The 22,242-nt window shown below is 41.1% G+C and overlaps 3 protein-coding genes and 1 non-coding gene across 4 annotated transcripts; 2 read left to right on the top strand and 2 right to left on the bottom strand.

Annotated features, from left to right (window-relative positions):
• Positions 1-1,463: 1,463 nt before the first annotated feature.
• LOC119884721 (pre-mRNA-splicing regulator WTAP-like) lies at positions 1,464-9,659 on the top strand. Its single transcript, XM_038695046.1, has 8 exons — positions 1,464-1,656; positions 2,231-2,268; positions 2,376-2,431; positions 2,533-2,591; positions 2,768-2,895; positions 4,170-4,348; positions 6,714-6,868; positions 8,437-9,659. The coding sequence occupies exons 2-8, from the start codon at positions 2,239-2,241 to the stop codon at positions 9,090-9,092; spliced, it is 1,263 nt and encodes a 420-aa protein (XP_038550974.1). The 5' UTR covers positions 1,464-1,656; positions 2,231-2,238; the 3' UTR covers positions 9,093-9,659.
• Positions 9,660-10,255: 596 nt separating this feature from the next.
• Positions 10,256-14,785, top strand: LOC119884720 (acetyl-CoA acetyltransferase, cytosolic-like). The gene is made up of 9 exons (XM_038695045.1): positions 10,256-10,427; positions 11,384-11,518; positions 11,659-11,840; positions 12,643-12,760; positions 12,860-13,003; positions 13,087-13,209; positions 13,352-13,506; positions 13,599-13,709; positions 13,907-14,785. Exons 1-9 carry the CDS (start codon positions 10,379-10,381, stop codon positions 14,075-14,077), a joined length of 1,188 nt encoding a protein of 395 aa, XP_038550973.1. The 5' UTR covers positions 10,256-10,378; the 3' UTR covers positions 14,078-14,785.
• A 514-nt stretch (positions 14,786-15,299) lies between these two features.
• LOC119884719 (T-complex protein 1 subunit alpha) lies at positions 15,300-21,620 on the bottom strand. The gene is made up of 11 exons (XM_038695044.1): positions 21,489-21,620; positions 21,256-21,384; positions 20,806-20,903; positions 20,567-20,677; positions 20,241-20,422; positions 19,318-19,444; positions 18,880-19,055; positions 18,279-18,402; positions 16,723-16,915; positions 16,388-16,551; positions 15,300-16,025 (listed from the first exon to the last, which is right to left on the bottom strand). Exons 1-11 carry the CDS (start codon positions 21,570-21,572, stop codon positions 15,812-15,814), a joined length of 1,602 nt encoding a protein of 533 aa, XP_038550972.1. The 5' UTR covers positions 21,573-21,620; the 3' UTR covers positions 15,300-15,811.
• A 237-nt stretch (positions 21,621-21,857) lies between these two features.
• Positions 21,858-21,995, bottom strand: LOC119884723. Its single transcript, XR_005441060.1, has one exon. It is a non-coding gene; the product is annotated as a small nucleolar RNA SNORA29 (small nucleolar RNA).
• Between the last annotated feature and the right edge of the window lie 247 nt (positions 21,996-22,242).

Below are 22,242 nucleotides of genomic sequence, written 5' to 3'. Positions count from 1 at the left end.
AGCATAGTAAGAATCACGTGAACATCTTCACCACAGCGGAGGCAATGTCAAAGATCGTCTATGTTAAGGAAAATGACTCACTCAGGAATAAAACCAACGAGACCTCAGTATTTTTAATAAAACACCAAATTTCATTTTGCAATAGCAGGTGTTAAACTTGGTGGGTACGTATAAATGCATAAATCGGGGAACACCAGGGATTCAGATGCCTGTATTGAGTTATTATATTGTTAATGATGTATAACAGGGCAAAAGCTCTGCTGGGTTCACAGCACAGCAGTACTACAACCACTCACATCATAAACTATTCTAACACAGCAACTAATTATTCACATTATGGATTTATCTGTAGATGATTTAGCTTATTAATCATTTGCCTTACAAAATGTAATCAAACATTGTGGAAAATATCCATCTCATTTTCCCAGTGGCCCTGGTTTCATCCTTGTTTCACGACAAAAACATGATAGGAGCAAATATTTACCATTGTGAAGCTAGAATGACAATGATTAATTAATTGACCCTTAACATTAATAACGATATTTAAATATTTTATTGATTGACTAACTGATTAATCAACTAATGGCTTCAGCTCAAAACTACACAGCTTTCAATATGCCCATCCATGAAGAGCACCAAGCTGTGTATTGTTGTAGCCTATCCCAAAGGTGAACTTTAATACAATAAAAGCAAAAATGGGGGAATACAGAAATGCCACGTCTTTGTCTTTGACATAAACAACTATTTACTATTACCAGTGATGTATGAGGTACACAAATCTTTTACCTTGGTAATGTAAGTAAGTAGCTTTACCACAGTGTAGAAATACTAAGTACTAAAAGTAAACTACTAAAGTAAAGTAAAAGTCCTGCATTCAAAATGTCACATAAGTAAACGCATAAAAGTATCAGCATCAAAATATACAGAAAGTACAGAAAGAAAAGTACTCATTATGCAGAATGGCCCATTTTGTAATAATGTATATTATATTATTGGATTAGGATAATTGATGCATTAAGGTGTGCATCACTTTAATGTTGTAGCTGATAAAAGTGGGTCAATTTTTTACTATAGCCTATATAGTCCCAGATAGCTTGTACATTTCACCAAGGGATCAATAAGTTTTATCTTTATCTATAATAATATCTCATAATTTATTTGTACATTATATTTTGTAATAGCCTATTAGTATGAATATGCAAAGTAAATAAAGTTAGCAAATATATTTTTTAAAGTGCAATTTTTCCCTCTGAATTGTTGGAGTAGCAGAAAATGTACCTCAAATTATATTTAAGTACAGTACTTACCAATGTACTTACCACCAGTGATTATTGTTATTTCAGCGTAAATATTAATTGACGAGGAGCACCCTCCCCCCCATTTCTCAGCCACGTGTTAGGATCCGGAAACCGCGGCGGAGTGAGACGTCCGGTTCTTCTCCCCCGTCTCTGGTCGTACTCTGCAGCAACGCGAGTGCAGCAACACACGGCCACAGCCATTCTGTGCTTCCCACAGTGACGAAGATGATGGTGATTACGGCGAAGCAAGTCAACTACATATAAATTCTCAGCAAATTTCAACGTAGTTGCATTTTTGCGCCTTGTAAAGAATCATTGAAGCCGAGAGGTTCCAGAAACATCGAAGGAAACGGGTCTGGTACGTGTTTTGAAGGCTGGAGGCCTGATATCTGCAACCAAGAGCCCGCTAGTTTCAGGAAAAGAAACGCAAGGGAGGGAGTCATTTCCTTCACCGCCATTTTGTGACAACAAGGAGCCGAAAACAGAGCCAAGATTTGCATGCTGCCAGGCGGAATATAAAGACAAATTTGTGGCTTATCGCTGTAGCGTTAGTTTCAGTCCTTCTATTTATTTTGCTAGCCGATGCTAAATGTTATTAGCACCTGAGCGTGAACCTTAGCTAGCTTATTTCTATTCCTTGCAGTCCATCGTTGCTGACTGCCACACCAGCTTACATTAGGCGCGACAGCTCTTATTAACCGGCAATGTTAACTTTTATTTGCTCGGCCAGGTGGTTAACTTAATCGCCGCACACATTTACCTTCGTTTATCAGAAAGCACAGCATTTGCAGCCGTTTAGCAAAGTTTTATACATTTCATATTTTACTGCGTGTGGACGCGTTAATGTTACAGCTAAAAATGATGCAGCCGCTCAGTCAGCACACGACATCAAGAAGTGATTAATGATGATTTCCTCTTATATTTACTTCTAGAGTTCACAATGACCAACGAGGAGCCTCTACCCAAGAAGGTGCGTCTAGTTTTGTTTATCGCGTGTTATGAACCCCTTCATGTCTAAATATGAGCATTTTTGGCTTATTTAACGTTATCTAACGACATGGGTTTTCTTCTCTATAGGTTCGCCTCAGTGAATCTGACATGAAGACCCTGACCAGAGAGGAGTTGTGCACAAGGTAGATATGAGCTCTCCAACCGGAGATTAATTATGTTGTGGGGAAACTTGATCTTTTTAGGTTGAGCTGTTAATGTTGACACATGTTCTGCTCCCCTTTAGGTGGAAACAGCATGAGGCATATGTCCAGGTCCTGGAGGCAAAATATACAGAGCTATGTTGTAAGTTAAATCTCTGTCACTTCAATGCCATTCAATATAACGTGAACATAATTTCTCCAGCCAGCATCTCTGACAGCAGTAGTTGAGACATGTTACAGCTAGCCTATAATTGGCTGTGTGTGAAAGGGATGCTTCTTCTGATGCTCTTTCTTTTCTTCCCCTATTCGCCGTCTTAGCCAATGATGTGCCTGGGCTGAAGGAGTCTGAGGAGAAGCTCAAGCAGCAGCAGCAGGAGTCTGCACGCAGGGAGAACATCTTGGTCATGCGACTTGCCACCAAGGAGCAGGAAATGCAAGAGTGCACAGTATGTATCTATTCCGTCTACTTTCTAAAATTGATTTTGACTGCTTCTATCAGAGTTGCAGATGCACCCAACAACTCTGAGTGTAACTGAACTCTTGTGTTCTCTAATCTTAGTTTAAGTACTCTGTGGCAGCAGCTGAGCATTACTATAATTATTGGTTAATTGTTGGATTTAAAAAAATAAATAAATTAATGGTGGGTTAAATGGCTACTATTGACAAATGCTTCTCACAAGTTGGCATGTCTTAAACTTTCTCTTTTACTCCAATCAATGGCAAAAAACCACATAGAAAGTACAGTGTATGTAATATTAATTGCAAAAATCAAGCAACATTTTTGCAAAGTTCTAATAAGCGAATGTTTTAATTTCTTCTTAGAAAGACTTAAAGCAATCATTTATTAAAACTGGAACCCTCAAATTTTCTCTGTATCAACAAATCTATTAATCAACATCATTTCAGCACTACATTGTAGTAATATTCATTCATTATCGTGGTATGTAGGCTAAAGGTTAATGGTGTAGAGGAGGGCATCCTTTGCTTTTATTAGATTGACAGCTCAGTGGATCACCCAGTGGCTTTATGGCAGCACATGCCAGTCTTGTAGGGCAGCTGAGGTAAACACAGAACACTCACTGCCGAGTAGAGGTTAGACAGGTTTTCAACTGTGGAGCCCTGTTGTCACTTTCTTTTTAACCCCTGAGCTGTAATGGGCAGGAGGCTGTTTTCAACTGAAATGCGAAACTCCTTAGCTGGCTGTTGTGTTTTGAGCCATAGTGGTTGCACCTTTTGCCTCACATGAAAATATATTCAAATGAGTTCTGTTGAAATTAGAGGTCATCGTTATTGTGACAGGTGAGTTTTTGTTTGCTTTTGAACTTGTCTGTCTTTCCTTGAAAGAAAATTCTACTGCTGGGCGTGTCATATCAAACAATAGCTTTTATGGAATTCAAATGGTCTTTGATGTAATTACAATTATTCTTAATAGCTGTGATTAATCATCTAAACAAGTATTTTTATTTTGTGGTTATCTGAATTTAAATCTAGATACTGTTCAAAACTGACTAAGCGTACAATTTGAAAAGGCAGCATGCAGAAATTGCTCAACTTTTAGTTATTGCTAATAATTCTTATTATTGCTCCACAATAATTACTAATGTGACTCCATTGAGTGGAGAGTGGACAAGCTACAGGACTGGCAGTCCTGAACAGTCAAAAGCAGTTCATTGGGAGACAACTTTACCAGTCAGTAACACCCGTTTCTTTTAATCTGCAGACCCAGATCCAGTACCTCAAGCAAGTCCAGCAGCCGAGTGCGGCCCAACTGCGGTCATCTATGGTGGACCCAGCCATCAACTTGTTTTTCCTCAAAATGAAGGCTGAACTAGAACAGACTAAAGACAAACTGGAGCAGGCGCAAAATGAACTGAGTGCCTGGAAATTTACACCTGATAGGTAAAGACAATCAAAATAACCCCCCTCCCCCCAAAAAAGTCAAGACTTCCTCATGCCCCCCACCCTCACTCTCACTGCAGGCATGCAGGAACAATGGTGGGGGGGGGGCTGACAAATGCTGTACTCACCACGAGACTCAGACTTTACAGAAAGCCAGTCACTGCAAAACAAAACTGTTTTTGTACTCTTGCACTGTGCCAGCTACATATCACATAACCTAAAGAGAAAAGACAGAATGGTCAGGTGACACTTGTGTTTCAGCTTTCTCCCCTCGTATCCCCTCACCGTCCAAGGGCCTGAAGGAGTCCGGACTGTTCCTGAAGAGGTGGTCACTCACTTCCCGACACGGATATGCCCTCCCCGTACCCTCAGCCCAAACCAGACAGTTCACACATTAAATAGGGGGTCAAGGTGGAGGGTGAGTCAGGCAGGGAGCATCCCTAGCCTAAAACAGCAATTGAACATTTTACAGACAATTCCCCAGCTTGGTTTATAAAGACTTTAACTGTGGATTACACCACACACATACCCCTTCTAGTCTGCCTGAGAAACCTAAAGACTTTTTGGACAGTCTAGATACATTGCAGTAACATGAGGAAAGTTTCTAGGATTTAAAAGTTAAGACTTCGGGGGGGGGGGGAAGAGTCACTAGAAATGATAAGACTGTGAGCGGAGCCAGATCCTTGGTCCACAGAGGACTATGTTTCAGGCATGAGGGTCCAGTCGCCTGTGTCTTTGAACATGGGCCCACTCACGGTAGAGTGTATTTACCTGTTTTATTTTGTGACTTTTGTTTTTATTGGCATTTAATTTGATCTTTCTGTTGTTTCTCTCAAACGAACACTTACTGCAGTGTGCGTGTGAACTAAGAAGGATCATTGGCTTTGATTGTTTATACTTTAAAAAAAAACATTTGCACTTTTATAATGAATTAAGCTTTGCTTGATTCTTCAAATGAGTAATGAACCACACTGCTGTAGGTGCATTGAGTGCTGTTTTCAAGTTGTGAATGCAAATGTCTTTAACAAGTCATGTTATGAGTTGATGAGAATGTATTTATTGTATGTGTATTTTTGTTATTGACCCTTACAATCTCTCCCTCAGCCATCTGCACTAATAGCTAATTAGATGTCTCTTTATCACCTGTGTGGCACAGATCTTGAGCCACAGAATTGTTTTTAGAATGAAACACGTGGAATCTGTTATGTCTTCCTGTTTTTTAAAAAAGACATTTATACTCCAGTGAGATTTGAGCTGGCAGTGTATTCACAGCCTTTTGAGAGCTAAAAGCGTACGTCTTCCCAGTCCTTTAGATGAACTATTAGATATAACCACTAAACTGCTGAGAAGAAGTGCGGTAAATGCAATTAACTCTATAATCTACAGTGCTTTTATGACAAGTAAGACTAAGATACATGGTTTTCTGCGCTATTACCGTGTTAATGACTGCTGCTGCTTTTATATGGTACAGTTACTGGGTTCATTTGCCATTACTGTTAAAATGTAATTTTCCTTTGGCCAGATGATTTCCATAGGCATTTATAGACTAAAGAGTTGACAGCTAATTATGGTTTCAAATGACATGTTTGCCTGTCACTTGTTTGCAAATTTGGCACAGTAACTGCTAATGTAAAAATTCAACAGGTGTGCTGGACCGTTGGAGCATTTCTGAAGTTGAGAAGGCAGCACCTTTTAAGCTATTTGATTTTACTGTTGAAGCACTTGCTCCTGTGTATTTAAAGTGATGACTACACAAAACCTGTGCCTGGTTCTGCAGTGCACATTTCCTTGTTTGCTACTCATAGTTAAAGATTGATATTTAAATTGTAGCTTTTCTTGTAGCGTGTCATTCTAATATTACTGTTACATTTTTATTCTGCTTTTTCTTAACACCCAGTGATGTAGCGAGTGTGTGTACGAATTTGAGAATTTGGTGGCGGCAGAATTGCTACTGTTATTTTAAAAGTGCAACACGGTGAATTAAGTTAAAAGTGTAAGAATTAGTTCCAAAGAAGTGTGGGTCTAGGTAGCCTGTTTTGGGTTTCAGCAGATTTTAGTACATACTCATAATTGAACTTTTAATTTAGTTATAGGAAAAAATGTGAGTTTGAACTTGAATAAGAAAATAATTTATTTGTGCAAAACAGATTTGTGTCAGAGGGATCCTGATAATTTTGTATTGCATTGGAATCTAAGGGATATAATGTTATGTGGCTGGAGAGTCATTAATGGATGGCCAGGTTGAAGAGTTTCTGTTGACCCTTGGCTCATGGATTGGGCAGTTGGAACAGATCAGTGGCATCTCATTACCTGTTGCCTTTGTCTCCTGGTTCACTGTGTGATGTGAGACTTGTTTCCCTTACAGCCAAACGGGGAAGAAACTGATGGCCAAGTGTCGAATGCTGATTCAGGAAAACCAGGAGTTGGGTAGGCAGTTGTCCCAAGGACGCATTGCCCAGCTGGAAGCGGAGTTGGCTCTGCAGAAGAAGTACAGCGAGGAGCTCAAGACCAGTCAAGACGGTGAGAACATGAGCGGCATCCACATCTCACAGCCTGACTATTTTTACTTTACGTGTGTGAATGCTTTCAAAAATAGACATGTTAATAGATTCTGTTTATCATTTACCAAAATGCTATGTGAATGGCTGAAGAACTGTCTAAATCAAATCATTATTTAGTGCGACTACCCTTTGCTTGGGTACTCTTGCATATAGATTTTGAAGGAACTCTGCAGGTAGGTTTGCCCAAACATCTTGGAGAACTACCCACAGTCCTTCTGTGGATTTAGGCAGCCTCAGTTGCTTCTCCCTCTTCGTGTAACCTCAGAGACTCCATGATGTTGAGATCAGGGCTCTGTGGGGACCATACCATCACTTCCAGAACTTACTGTTGTTCTTTAAGCTGAAGATGGTCCTTAATAACTTTCGCTTTATGTTTGGGGTCGTTGTCATGCTGCAGAATAAATTTGGGGCCCATCAGATGCCTCCCTGATGGTATTGCTGGATGAAAAAGTTTCTGCCTGTACTTCTCAGCACTACGGAGCCCATTCATTCTGATCAGATCCCCAACTCCTTTTGCAATAATACAGCCCCAAACTTGCAAGGAACGTCAACCATGCTTCATCATTCTTCGTCATTCTTGAACCGCTCTCTAGCTGCTGCAGCCAGATGTTTCAAATTTTGACCCATCAGTCCAGAGCACTAGCTGACATTTTTCTACAACCCAGGTTCTGCATTGCTGTGTATAGTTGAGTCATTTGGCCTTGTTTCCATGTTGGAGGCATGGCTTTTTGCCATAAGTCTTCCATGAAGACCACTTCTGACCAGATTTCTCTGGACATCAGGTGGGTGAATCGTGGTTCTACGTGTCTATTTTAGTTCTGAGTTGATGGCACTGCTGGACATCTTCTGAGGGCAGGAAGCATGATGAGTCTTTCATCTGCTGCGGTAAGATTCTTTGGCCAACCACTGTGTATATGGTCCTGTAGATGGCCTGTTTCTTTGTGCATCTTGAAAAGAGCTTGGACAGCACATCTGGAAACCCCTGTCTGCCTTGGAATTTCTGCTTGGGAGAGACCCTGCTGATGCTGTATAACTACCTTGCATCTTGTTGCTGTGCTCAGTCTTGCCATCGTGAATGACTTGACAACAAACTTCTTCGTCTTCAGCAACTTTACCTTGTTAGCTGAGTTTTGCTGTTTCAGTTAATGATTGTGTTTAACCTACATAATGAATTGGTGATTGTTAGTAGATTGGTATAATTGTTTAATCATACACCGGATGATGTGCTTACAAAATCCCTGACTTTGTGCAAGTGTACCTAGAAGAATTGGTGCTGTTTTAAGGCAAAGGGTGGTCACACCAAATACTGATTTGATTTAGACTTTTCTTCCGTGACTCACTCTGCATTTTGGTAATTGATCAACTAAATCTATTAACATCGATATTTTTGAAAGCATTCTTAGTTTACATGATTTTTTCCACATCTGCTTAAAACTCTTGCACAGTACTGTACATCTTTTAAACATGTTACTGTTGATTTGATTTTTGACTGTTGACTTTTCTGTTCCTGATCTCCGTCTCTCCCAGAGTTGAATGACTTTATCATCCAGCTAGACGAGGAGGTGGAGGGGATGCAGAGCACTATCCTCGTCCTGCAGCAGCAGTTGAAGGAGTCTCGTCAGCAGCTGTCTCAAACCCAGGGGGCATTGGCTGGAGCAGGACCCAGCAGGACTTCACCCACCGCTTCCAGCTCGTCCGCTGTACCGTCCACCCAGCCTGAGCAGGCCAGCGCACCCTCTGAACCAATAGGCAAAGACTACGGGAGGGTCTCCAATGGACCAAGCAATGGCAACTCATCCCAGAGGAGCGAGACCACTACACCCAGCCTGTACCGGGAGGTCAGCAGCACAGAGGAAGACTTTCCCATGTCCCCCATGGTCTCCAGCCCCGGTGACGCTGAAACCAAACTGTCCAACCACTCGGAGGAGGTGTCCGGGAGTCAGACTGCTGCTGGGAGAGTTGGAGGACCTGTGGGTTTCGGGAGCCAGTTGAGTGCAGGGTACGAGAGCGTGGACTCTCCGACGGGAAGCGAGACATCATTGACTCAGCACTCGAATGACACAGACTCCACCGACCCCCATGAGGACAAGGCTGCCCTGGTGACCAAGGGCACCAGGACTGCAGGGTCACGGCACACTCAGAACGGCCTAGACTCCAGTACGAGCGACAGTGCCGTTTTGTAATGTACTTTGACATGTACTGTCTTTTCTTTCTATTTTTATTTTTTTTTTATACAATATACAAACAAGGCAACAAATGCATAGTCTGTAACACAGCACTGCTGTCCCAAGACGTTTTGTTTTCACCCTCCTCCCCTTGCCTATCGTGATGCCTCTGTCACATTTGTGTTGCTAAACAGGGATATAACCGGTATGGGTTAATGTTAGAATTGAATTGAGTGGATGTATGATTTAAAACTAGTACGTTTCATTCTGCTGTTTATTTGAGCACGTCTATGCTGTTCTTGTTTGAGCTCTTGACACTGAAATCAGGCATCTGGTGTTGTAACTCATCGTCAAAAGTCAGTAAAATCACTGAATTACAGTAGCTTCGCAAATATTCAAGGTCATTTTTTAGATGTTGGCCTGTGTTTTTTTTTTTTTTTTAATGCAATTTTAATTTTTCATTGACAAAAATTCTGTTCAAAAGATTCTGTTAAATTGTGAGTAGTTTGTATGCGATGTTCATATTATTCTGACTTCAGTCCTTTTCATGTACTGACCAAATACCAATAAAGATTTTTAATACTACCGAGAGAGCCATTTTTACTTGTGTAAACTATTGTCTCACAGCATAAATGGCCATAAAAGGCCTCATCATACCCACTGGGTCAGAAAGACCGCTCCTTGAGTTTGTTTTAACAAAATATACTACAAAGAGGGTGAACATGTATAAAAATAAGTTTTGCTTGTGTTATGAGTTACGGTGCACTTAATTTTACATAATCTTTTACATAAATCTCATGAACATAATGAAACTTTATTAAAACCAGGAGGAAAATTAAACATTACAGTAGCATATGGAGAGGTACAAAGGAACAGGAAGTAAGAAAATGCAAAGTTACAAGTTTTAAAAAGTACATTACCCTAACCAGTGTGCAAAACCAACAGTGCAGTTTCTGATCATCAAGATTAAAATGGCATAGCAGTTCATTGGAAAGCATAATGTTAAAAGTACAACAAATATAAAATGAACAATATATAGTGGAAGTCTTGACTAACTGTGTGGCCTTCAAAGTGACATTCAGCTCAACTGAAAGTGGCATTATAATGAATGAAGACTCATCCTCCAAACACACGGTGGCACTGTAATGCATACTCCCACCAGTTACACTTGCACATATCCGTGTATCAGTGCAGGTCTGACAGGCAGGCAGGAGTGGACACAGTCTACGGTCTATGTACAGTCTTTGGTGGACACCAGTGGACACACAGGAACAACACTTGAAAGCAACGACTTCAACCCCAAAATGAACACCGAGCCTGTTGTCATCGTCTCTGCTGCTCGGACACCGATTGGTAAGTTTTCAATATCTCCCTAGAAGCATGCGCATTCTCTTGAAACTGTTTGCAACATTTGTAACGTTACTTGACTGTTGCTAACAATGCGGCTTGTAGTCGCTGTAGTCAAACTAAGTGTAGTGGAAGTTAATAATTATTACAGCTATCATATTTCTTTGTATTTACATACAGTCCCGTGAGATGATGTGTTGTCATTTGTCAGGTTTAATTTTGCGAAGTGGTTGATGTCATTCAATTAAATACGTCTGCGTCTTGCAGCGCTCTGATTGGTTCGCGCATGTGTCAGGATTGTTCTGTGACCTGTGATTGGCTGGCTGCTCATAGTGCCACGGAGCACGAGCTTCCTATCATTGGTTACTTACAACATGTCCCGTGTGTCAAGAGCAGGTTGGGCGTGTTTCCTCTCTAAGATGTGATAACCTTTTTGTTAGGCCTGTTTGTTAAGCAAAATGATGCACAATGATATAAAAGAGGAAATTCTAATAATGACCTAAACAATTTAATTTTATTTATATAGTGCCAATTCATAACAGAAGTTATCTCTTTGCACTTTTCATATAGAGCTAAACAACTGATTATGTGAATGAATTCAGTAGGGTTGAAGGACCGCTGCAACATCTGCATATCTACCCTTCTTTGTATGGGGAAAGATGAATATACACTGTGACCATGGTGTACTATCTAAAATAGCAAGATATGTAGATCACCTTGTCAATACTGTTGGCAAATAATTTTATTTTCTGTCAGCTAATTAATTGACTAAATGTTGAGGAACTAAACCCAACCACATTCTCTTTATCCTTAAACAACTTCCATTTGATACAGCCTTTGATAGTTATTTGGGCTGTGTAAGCCTAAAAAGTCTCCCCTTGTAAAATGGTGGATAAATGGTCTTCCACTGTGTCCCTGATTATGTGCAAATGCTACAACATCTTCTCCGCATTTTTACACAGGGTGCTTGAACGGTGCTCTGTCCACGGTGCCTCTGCATGACCTGTGTTCAGTGGTGATCAAGGACGTCCTGAAGCGGGCTGGAGTGAAGCCAGAAGAGGTCTCTGAGGTTATCATGGGACACGTGCTAACAGCAGGTGAAAGCTCAGGACAGAAAACTGTGGCAGAGGTTCCACATTCATGTGTCGACTTAATAGTTTTTGGGCAAAATCAGTCCGATATGACTTTGTCTCATTGGTATTCACTTCCCATTGTATTTTTCCTTTCTGTCCTTAAGGTCATGGTCAGAATCCAGCACGTCAGGCCAGTGTTGGGGCAGGTATTCCCTACCCTGTCCCGGCCTGGAGCTGCCAGATGGTGTGCGGCTCTGGGCTGAAGGCTGTGTGTCTGGGAGCTCAGTCCATCCAGGCTGGAGAGTCAGCTGTGGTGGTTGCAGGGGGCATGGAGAGTATGAGCAGGGTAGGTTACGACACACGTAGGGTGAGAGGAATATAAAATAGCGGACAAGCGGTCATATCAGACGGATACAGGAGTGTGTAGGAATCCTCTTTAAAAAAAAACAAAAAAACAACGATAATAAACAGGGCTGCTTATGGAACCTCAGTACGTTTTGGGTACTGCCCAAGAGTATTGACAATAATAGTCAGAAGCCACAAGCTGGCATCAAATGTCTGTCCAGAACTATGGGTCAAACAGTAAACTAAAAAATAAGTTTGTATAAAAACATATCTATATTTTTGAAAGTACGGTATAGATTTTTTTCCATCTAAATGGTTCTATTATTGAACAATTTGATTAGATACCCGACCCTAGGTGTAAAGGCTGTAGCTCTAATGTGACTTCATATAAACCCAACAAATTTAGGTCAGTGGGTCTCATGCAAGAACCACTTGTTCTTAAGTGGTTTGTACGAGTGATTTTAGAGAATTTGTGCCATTCATCAATTTTCTCTTAAGAACAAACAAGTAGTCCAGACCTGTCATACTGAACAGTTATCTTCAACAGTTAGTCTGAAGAATCATAATGCCTTAATCGGAGGGAATTTAGCATTTAAAGACTATACCACATTTAATGAAAATAAAACACTTAAGACAAAATTCTTGCAAAAACATCTCTTTACCATCATGGCCTTCAACTTTACTTAGAGGTTTTATCCATTTTAGTATTTATAGGCATATTTCAAACAGTTAAGATGTGAGGGGAGTCCAGATTTCCTTGATGATAAGACGTCTTAACAGTTTGTTTCCTGGTTCAACCTAAGGCCCCTCACACACTGCAAATGAGAGCAGGTTTGAAAATGGGAGACGCCTCCCTGCAGGACTCCATGGTGGCTGACGGCCTGACGGACGCATTCCACGGCTACCACATGGGCATCACAGGTGTGTGCATGGCTGAGAATATACATGGTCACACGCTTTTGACTGCCACATGTCTAAATGAGTGTTTATTTATTCAATCTCATGAATATATTGTATCAGCTGAGAATGTGGCGACGCAGTGGAAAGTCAGTCGAGAGGAGCAGGACCAGTTTGCTGTCCAGTCCCAGAACAGAACAGAGGCTGCACAGAAAGCAGGACATTTTGTTCAAGAGATTGTTCCAGTCATGGTTTCCTCCAGAAAAGGCAAGGAGTTGTTGAGCGATTTATTATCTAATTTATCCTTCAGTTTCAGAGAAGTTGGGTCATCGTTTGTCTGTCATCCTCAGGTCCCATTGAGGTCAAGGTGGATGAGTTTCCTCGCCACGGCAGCAACTTGGAGAGCATGTCCAAACTCAAACCCTGCTTCATTAAGAACAGCAGTGGCACCGTCACGGCTGGAAACGCCTCAGGTTGGAGAGTTTTGTTTGACACAGAGACGATGCCACAGAGTTTTATCTCACTGACCAAACAGATGTCTGCCACAGCAGTTCTCTTAAGTGCTAGCTTTTTCTCAAAATTAATTTCTAAAGCAGCTTTTTAAAAAAACTCTAGGTATTAATGATGGAGCAGCAGCAACTGTCCTAATGAACCAATCAGAGGCTGCGAGGCGTGGCTTAAAGCCCATGGCCAGAATCGTATCATGGGCTCAAGCTGGCCTTGACCCGTCCATCATGGGAACTGGACCAATACCAGCCATCAGGAAAGCGGTGAGAAATCCGAAGCAACTAAATGTAACAATAATTGTGGGGGGGGAGAAAAAAGCTGCTTTTAATATGACATTCTCTTCTTGTTCTTATAGGTTGAGAAAGCAGGCTGGCAGCTGGATCACGTCGACTTATTTGAGATTAATGAAGCGTTTGCTGCCCAGTCTATCGCTGTGGTTAAAGAGCTTGGCTTAAATGTAGACAAGGTAAGAGTATAGCATCACTTTGAGATTGTAAATTTGATGTCACATTTATCTAATGTCTCCATTAAACTGACATCAGAGAATACTACACACAAATGTTAAGAAAAAATAAGAGTTTCTTTGAAGCAATAAGATCCTCTAGTCAGTTTTACTCCAGGAACATGTGCAGCACTATAACGCTGTTATTCTCGTCCTCTCAGGTGAATGTGAATGGTGGTGCCATTTCTCTGGGCCATCCCATTGGTATGTCCGGCTGTAGAGTGCTGGTAACCTTGTTGCACGCACTTCAGAGGACTGGAGGCCGTAAGGGCGTGGCGTCTCTCTGCATTGGAGGAGGGATGGGCATCGCCATGTGCGTGGAGAGGGTTTGAGATGAAACCCTAGCGCTGCTTTGTGGATTGCACTTAATCTCATTTTGAATGGATAAAGGGATACTGTAACTCATTGTTTACACTACAGGACGATATAAGGGTTTACCTGGGGTCTTCTAAAGTGAATATGTTGTGATTGTTGGATCTTATCCAATAATAGTATGTCATTTTCACTGTGAACTTAATTTCACCTTTCCTGAGGTTCTAGCTATGTGGGTTATGTCTAGATGATCTAGTATATGCTGACGGCTTAAACATAATAGGTACCATGCTGCAGCTGGTAGTTGTTGGCAAGCAACCAATGAAGAGAGGCTGTTTTTCCCTTCAAAATAACTTGCTTTCAGTTACCTGTACAACTGAAAAAACTCAAACTAAAACCACAAAGGCAAGTCTATATTATCGATAACAGTATTGATGAGTTTTGGAAGACATGCCATCTTTTCTGTAGAGCATTTTTAAGTTATAGTGTCATTTATTTGATAATTGTTTAAACCACTCAATAGATTTTGGTTGCTCTGAAAAACTGATCAACATTCCACTTTTTCTAATCAATTGTGCAGATGGCAGCCTTGAAACACAGCAAAGTGCCAAAACATTAAGTATGCTAACCTCCTCAAACCATGTGCTTCCTGTACACAGCCAGATGTTTGTGAAAACGTCTCCTATAATCTAGCTGTTCTACATATCAATAAAGAATTATAAGCCATAGAGTTCAAAACATCTTTGAAACCCATATATCAAAGCCTGCACAAAAACACAGCCAGTAGGGGTGGGAATCGCAGGGTACCACACGATGCGATACACGGCTCACGATAACGATATCACGATACAGCAATTCTGCAATAATTGATATATTGCTTGACAATCCTAAAGTGATGCATCATGATATCCAACTATTAATACAAAATGCCTGTGAAAAAGTTTACTATTTATTGGCTGCAAATCCAAACTGTTAGGAAACAGCACCATTCAGTCTGTAAATAAAACTACAGAGCAACTATGAAAAATTATCAAAACATTTGTTATAAAAGGCACAAAATGCAAATTCACTACATTTTACACTGCAAATACAAATTGCTGTGTACTACTTAAATCTAATCTGTACATCACATTAACTGTTCAGTGACACAGCATTGTGCCGCCCTTTGTCTTCCTACTGATAGCTGTAGCTGGTCTGTGTCGAGTGCGGAAGCAGAAGAGTAACATTAGCAGATCAAGACAGTGAAGTTAGCAGCTCTTTATTTCACACAGAGCTCAGGAAACATGTACTTTAAGCATTTGCACAGTGTCAACTATGGATGTTTGCATGTGAAGCAAAAAGTGTAGTTTGTCAATTGTATTTTCATGATCGCAACGCTAATGTCATTTAGCATATTAATGGAGATTCCCATTATGTTAGCAGTGAGCTAACCGTTGAAGAGCTATTTTATTATTTAGCCATTTGATGGGCTGGAATATCGATACAGTATCATGGAAAAATATACGATATTGCCGTATCGTATCGATCAGACAATGAACCAATCAACGTCCATTTCCAACCATTGGAGCTTTATTAAGTGTCCAAAAAAAAACAAAACAACTAATCGCTTACAGTTCCTCTGGAGAGGAGAGCCCAGAGGGAGTGGGAGAACAGTAAACAGGCAAAGTGCACAGCCTACAACTACAGCAACAGCCATAAAGAGCTCCTTATGTATAAATACAGACAATGAACCTATTTGGACCAATCGTAGCCTTTTAACCATCCAGAGATCCCGATTGCACGGCATCCTGGTACGACTGCCCGCCCTCCTTCTGCTCTGGGAACAGTTTGATGAGGTCGTCAATACGGAGGATGGTGATGGCAGCCTCTGTGGCAAACTTGAGGCTCTTTGTTTTGACCATGGTGGGCTCGTACACGCCCGCCTGACGGTTGTCTCTAGGCTTGCCGTTCACCAGGTCCAGACCAATCCTACAAGCCAAAAAAAAGAAAGTATTCAAATACTGTATATGTTCACCTGAGACAGTAAAAAGGAAATTGTCTTAAAAGTTAATCTTGTTTCTGGCAAGAGCGTTTGTTTGAACAATCTCATACAAAAGGCATGTCGAATGTTCAGACAGCAACTAACCTTTTGTTTTTTAATTGATTTATCTGCCAATTTCATATTTATTTATTCTTCAGTTTAGAATAATATAGTGAACATCAACTCAGCCTCATTAATCATAGACAGACCAAATCCATATAGTGCCACTTCACTAAATGGAACACCTAAAGGGCAATTTGTAAATACAGACATTACGGTTTCATGACTGGTGCAGTAAGGAAAGACTCACCACTTGAGATTCTTGCGTTCAGGATTAACCTGAGCCTCATTGTGGAAGGCCCTTAGCTTCGCCACCAGATCAGTGGAGTCCTGTGCTGCGTTCACAGCCAGCGTCTTAGGGATGACGAGGAGAGACCGAGCAAACTCTGCAATAGCCAGCTGCTCTCGGGAACCCTAAAGAAACCATGGTGATGAGTAACATTTCAGCATTGGGAAAACTGGCTCACCGCCAACACTACACTGATCACTACACAAATCATCTCTTAAAAAAATAAAATGAAGAGGCACCTAACCAACAGTTGCATGCTTGACAAATGAACGTGTTTTTTTAAAGATATGACTCACCATGCTGGTAGCGTAATTCTCAAGGTAGATTGACAGCGCTGCCTCCACAGCGCCTCCTCCTGGAACTACAGACTTTGACTCTAGCACTCTCTTGACCACACAGAGGGCATCATGCATGGAGCGCTCCATCTCGTCACACATGAAGTCGTTGGCCCCGCGCAAAATGATGGATGCTGATGTGCGTGCTTTGGTACTGAGGTGATTCAAAGGTAGGAGAAAACAGAACCGGTATAGTTAACATGTGCTAAGGTGTTGAAAATGTTAATGTCAATAAACACGAGGGGTTTCTACATGATGATCTACAGATCATGCAAATCCAAATACTTTTCATTTGTCTCAATTTATCTTTGACATTTTTCACAGAACAAAAGGCAACGCAAGATTTATTCCCAAGCAAACATTTAGCAAGTTTAGCATGTGTACAGATTGAGCAAAGATGTCTCTGTTCAGAGCTTATAACACTGACAACTTGTGGTCAAACTACAAAAAAGCATGTTTACATAGACTAATGCCTCGTGCAAACTACACGACTTTCAGCGTCGGCCGATGGCACTACACAACTTGCCATCTTGTGACTGAAGTATGTAAGTCATTGTGGCGTTCACACTGCGGGACTGATCGGTGACAAGAGGGTCACACGCTACGCGAGCTGACAACGACTGTCACCCGACGCTGGTCTCCACGTTTTGTCAAGAAAACACGGGAAATGTGAAACGGGAAATGACGCGAACCTACACACAAAACAGTTGCTGTTTGTTATTATAAAGATAGGAATTTTAAAGACAAAAATATAGGTGAAAGACTGGATTAGCACAGGCAGGTAGCAGGGATTGTCTTTGTTACAGAGAAAGCTGGAGGTGAGTAGAAAGTGTTTAGCGGTAAAAAAGTAGCTGCCTGCTCTCATTGGCTGGATGTCGAGTTGGCTGACTGTTCAAGATATTTGGCATGCTAGATATCTGGCAGACGTCGGCGATCTGTCAGAAATGTGTTGTGTAGCTCACACAGAACGACTGGCGACCGCCGATCACAGCTTGACGGTCACCGAGTGGCAAATCGGGGTAAAAATTGTGTAGTGTGAACTAGGCTTAAGCAGCTTTTAATGATGCCATGAGATTACTACTTAAGAGACCTAGATGGTGTAGTGCAAGTGAAATGTTTGTGTAGTAAAAATATCATGTATAAATTTATTTGCTGTCTTAATGAATCTGAAAAATGAAAAAAAAACATCTTTGTTTATCAAAACACAAAGTTTAGTACTACATGCTACCAATTCCAGGTGTGGAGACCTTGGTGCAGTTGTCTCTTTGTAAGACATTAATGTGAAAAAGCCAGCCATAGGGTTTGAAATGCATGTTTTCTTTAAAAACGCAATAAAAAAAGAAAATGCCAATATTACACCATTTACCAAACTACAGATGTGATAAAATTGCATGCATTGAAATGTTCTCACCTACAGTTGTACTGATGAAAGCTTATGACTCAGCACAGAGTTAGGAGTACTCTGTAGTTACCAGTATAAAGTATAAGACACTGCTATATATAGTTACAGTTCTTACTTCTTAACAAGGATGAGCTCGTCATCACAGATGCGTTCCTGCACAACCTCCTCAGCCTGGCCGAGCATTGTGGCCTCAAACGTCTCCTCTCCCTCCAGATTGGTCAAAGAAGGGCACATGGTGGCTGAGAATGGACAAACACAACTAATGTCACAGTGATATTATTAGTTTAAAAATCAATCATTCATAGGACGGCTTGACCAAGACATTTTTATTTTAATTATTTATTTATTTGAAAGGGAAAATGCAAACAATGTCAAAACAAAGCTTGTCACTGAAGTGCTGCATATAAGTTTGTAGCTAATGCTAATTTTCAACTCCGTCCCTGGTTGGGCTTTTATATACAATAGAATTTAATACTTCACTACTTCAATTTAAAAAAAATAATATAAAGATGATATATAAACATGCATATCATATACAACTCTTACCTACTTACAATAATTAAAAATAGTACACTTTTGGTTTGTCTTTAACCAGTTTTTAAGCCTGGAAGTAAACATTTTAAAGTCAGGTACAGTCTTGATGTCAGAGTTAAAACATGTACACAGCAGTAACACAAAAGCCACTCAGCACAAACTTCGGCGGGCTCCACCCCTACCTCCTGTTGCCTTGGCAATGCGTTTGAGGTCCTTCTTGAGAACCCTTCTCACTGCCATGGCTCCTACGTCCACAAAGTACTTAAGACACATATCATCAATGCCTCCGGTGGTCAGGATAACGTTGGCGCCTGATGCCAAAATCTTTTGGATCCTCTCCTTGGTGATATCAGATTCTCTGGAGCAACGAAATCCAAAAGTGAATCAGGTTCACCAGCAATATTTTTAATACAATACATTGTATAATATAATGCAAAATTGTCCAGCCCACAGTAGTGGTTCAACAGCTCAGAGAGAAGCTGCTGCCTTGACTGAGGGGCTGCTTATATTTTCTCCCACGCGTATCACTGTGCAAACTATTGATTGAGCATCACAGCAAATTTAAATGGGATCATTTTCAAGGGTATTTGTGACAGTACAAGAAGGGAGAAATGATCTACCTTTGTCTGATCTGGTCAAGCTTCTCTGGATCGTTGATAATGACTTGTACTCCCATCTTCATCTTGGTCTTCTGCAGGCTGAAGTCCAAGCAAGCAATCTTGGCGTTAACGACGCGCTTTACCATGCCTTTGGAAAAAACACAAAACAGCATTTTTAAATGGGGGAAAATATCCATGGAATAATTCAAACTGACTACCTTAGAACTTGACAGTTTGATAACAAAATGAAGATGTTCAAACATGTCATTTTGCTTTGGGCTATTATTTGTCTGGCTAGAAAGGTGGTGCCACAGTTTACAAACTACTGTGTCTACAATGCCTTTCAAAGCCAGTGTACTGTCTCCCACGCGTATCACTGCTCACGCCATCAGGTGAGACATAGCAGCAAATTTAAATGGGAATTTGGCTATTCAAAGTGCTTTATATAGGCCAAGAAAGCATTAGAATGACTTTCAAAACAAGCAATAATAAACTGACCAATTAAAACAGATAAAATGGAAAATACATAAAATAAAGAATACAAATGGAATACACCAGAAACAATTACAGTGTAGTAATAAGTTGCCCAAAATAAAACTCAAGGAATTAAGAGTGCAGAAGAGAAACCAATAAACAAAAAGCACAGGAGAACAGTTCCATTTAGATTTCAAAGTAGCATGGGTTGGGGCCTATTTGAGATCATCAGGAGGTTCTGTGTCTGGTTCTCTCAAAGTTGACTGCTTCGTAAAGATCTGAGGGCCCTACAGGGTTTATATTTTTCAAGGACATCAGAAATGTCTTTTTGGAAAGACCAGACCAAAGACTCCTACAATAGTCCACCATGCTAGAAATGGTAAAGTATAAGGCAATACACAATGTGGCTTAATAAATCCTCATGTTCTACATTTTAAATTCAGGAATGTCCAGCTTTGCAACAAACGTACCTTGTGAGCCAACTGTGCAGTTCAGTGCATATCCGTTAACCAAGAAGCTCTCTTTCTGGCTGCGGCCATGGGCTTTCAGCACATTGACAGAGTTGATGGGATATCTGGCTACCCCCTTGTTGTCCACAAATTTCACAGCCATAGCAGCATCCACCACTATGTTAGCAAAGAAGTCTGAATCACTGAGGGCTCGGGGTTAAGGCAGACAATGGCTTTACTCACACATAAAATGTTCATTAGAAATTGTCTTCGCTCTCCTGCAAACAGATTTTATAGATTGGATCCAAACAAAACATTTATTGCATTGAACAGAAACAAAAGGATACACTCCAATGATTTTGGAGGACATGGAAGTCTTGGCTGCATTGATTAAGCACTCTCTGCCCAGCTCATCTGTTCCGATAGTGAGATTCTCGTTAATGTAGCGAACAGCCTCCCTGGAAGATGAAAGGCAAGTTCGAGCGTCAAAAATTTGGACAGATCCGAAGCAGCCGGAGATGAGAAGCATCCATTTTTAAACACTTCTAACAAGACTACAGACTAGTCGTCAATGTTAGCATCTTACTTGCAAGCCAGACGGTATCCACTGATGACTGACGTGGGGTGAATCTTCTGCTTCACCAGCTCATCTGCACTCTTAAGAAATTCTGCAGCAAGAATTACCTGAAATGCAATGCACGCAATATACATTATGAAAAAAAAAAACTGAGAGGGATTCATATTTCCAATGAGAAGTTGAGTTTTATATTGTACCATCGTTTAATTAGAGGTGGCAGAAATGAGGCTGCTCAACCCCTTCAGACACTGAAGGAAGTTTCTCTATCCTGTTAGCATAGCCACACATCCGTAATAAAAGGCAGATGCATGGTACTAACACAGGACATTACAGTTAACTTTTTACAACAACATGAACTCAGTATGTGTCCAGCACAGTACCTAAGACAGTATAAGGAGCTAGTAGCACCCCACTCCAAGGCTCTGACACCATACTGGAGCAGCGGTTGACCGTACTCACCACAGACGTGGTCCCATCTCCGACCTCCTTGTCCTGCAGTTCAGCCAGTTCACACAAGACCTTAGCAGCTGGGTGCTCCACTTCCAGCAGCTTCAGGATGGTTGCTCCATCGTTGGTGATGGTCACGTCCTGTCAACAGGTCCATGAGACAGATGAGCAACTCAGGCCAAATATTTATTATGGAGCAAACAGACTGATAAAAGGGAACACATATCACTGAACGTGAAACAGACCCCAATGTCGTCCACCAACATCTTATCGAGGCCAACGGGTCCGAGGGAGCTCTTGACGATGTTGGCGATGGATGCTGCGGCCATGACTGCAGGGAAGAAGCTACTAGTTAGCAAATACTAAATTACATTTATTCATTTTACCTGACGCTTTCATCCAAAGCGACTTACAATTGCTAATTATGTCAGAGGTCACACGCCTCTGGAGCAACTAGGGGTTAAGTGTCTTGCTCAGGGACACATTGGTGGTTGTGTCACGCGGGGTCTCTCACACCACGGCGCCGCCACCACCACCCCTGAAATTCCTTTCTTTCCAGTTTAATACAGCTGGTACATCCTTCAACATGTCTGACTTATAAGAATAGTTCTGTCATTAAAATATTCTGTCATTTTATTTAGTGAGGTACACAGTAAGTTAGCCACACCCTCAGACCATGACAGTGTTTTTCTATCCCATTAGCATAGCCGTCCATTCACGGTGTTGCGAGTGGAAGGTACTAAAATGGGATTACGACTTCATAATTAATATGATGGCGTAAGTGCCCATTGTGTGAAAACAACAGAAAGCTGTGCTTTGCAGGACTTGACCAGAGACGCAGCAGAGGCTTAAAATGAACATAAGTTAGCTAGCGTTAGCATTAGCCACACGTGTGTAACATGGAGTGAATGAAATCAGTTCTCCCCTCCACCATTCGTGCGCACAGAAAATACACGAAGCATTCATGAAACCAAGTAAAGCAGCACAATAACTCACCAT

This window comes from Micropterus salmoides, unplaced genomic scaffold, assembly GCF_014851395.1.
Source record: "Micropterus salmoides isolate LMB-PRFRI ecotype aquatic unplaced genomic scaffold, ASM1485139v1 Ms_hic_scaffold_363, whole genome shotgun sequence".
NCBI lineage: Eukaryota > Metazoa > Chordata > Actinopteri > Centrarchiformes > Centrarchidae > Micropterus > Micropterus salmoides.
This window is presented reverse-complemented; position numbering and strand designations above follow the sequence as displayed.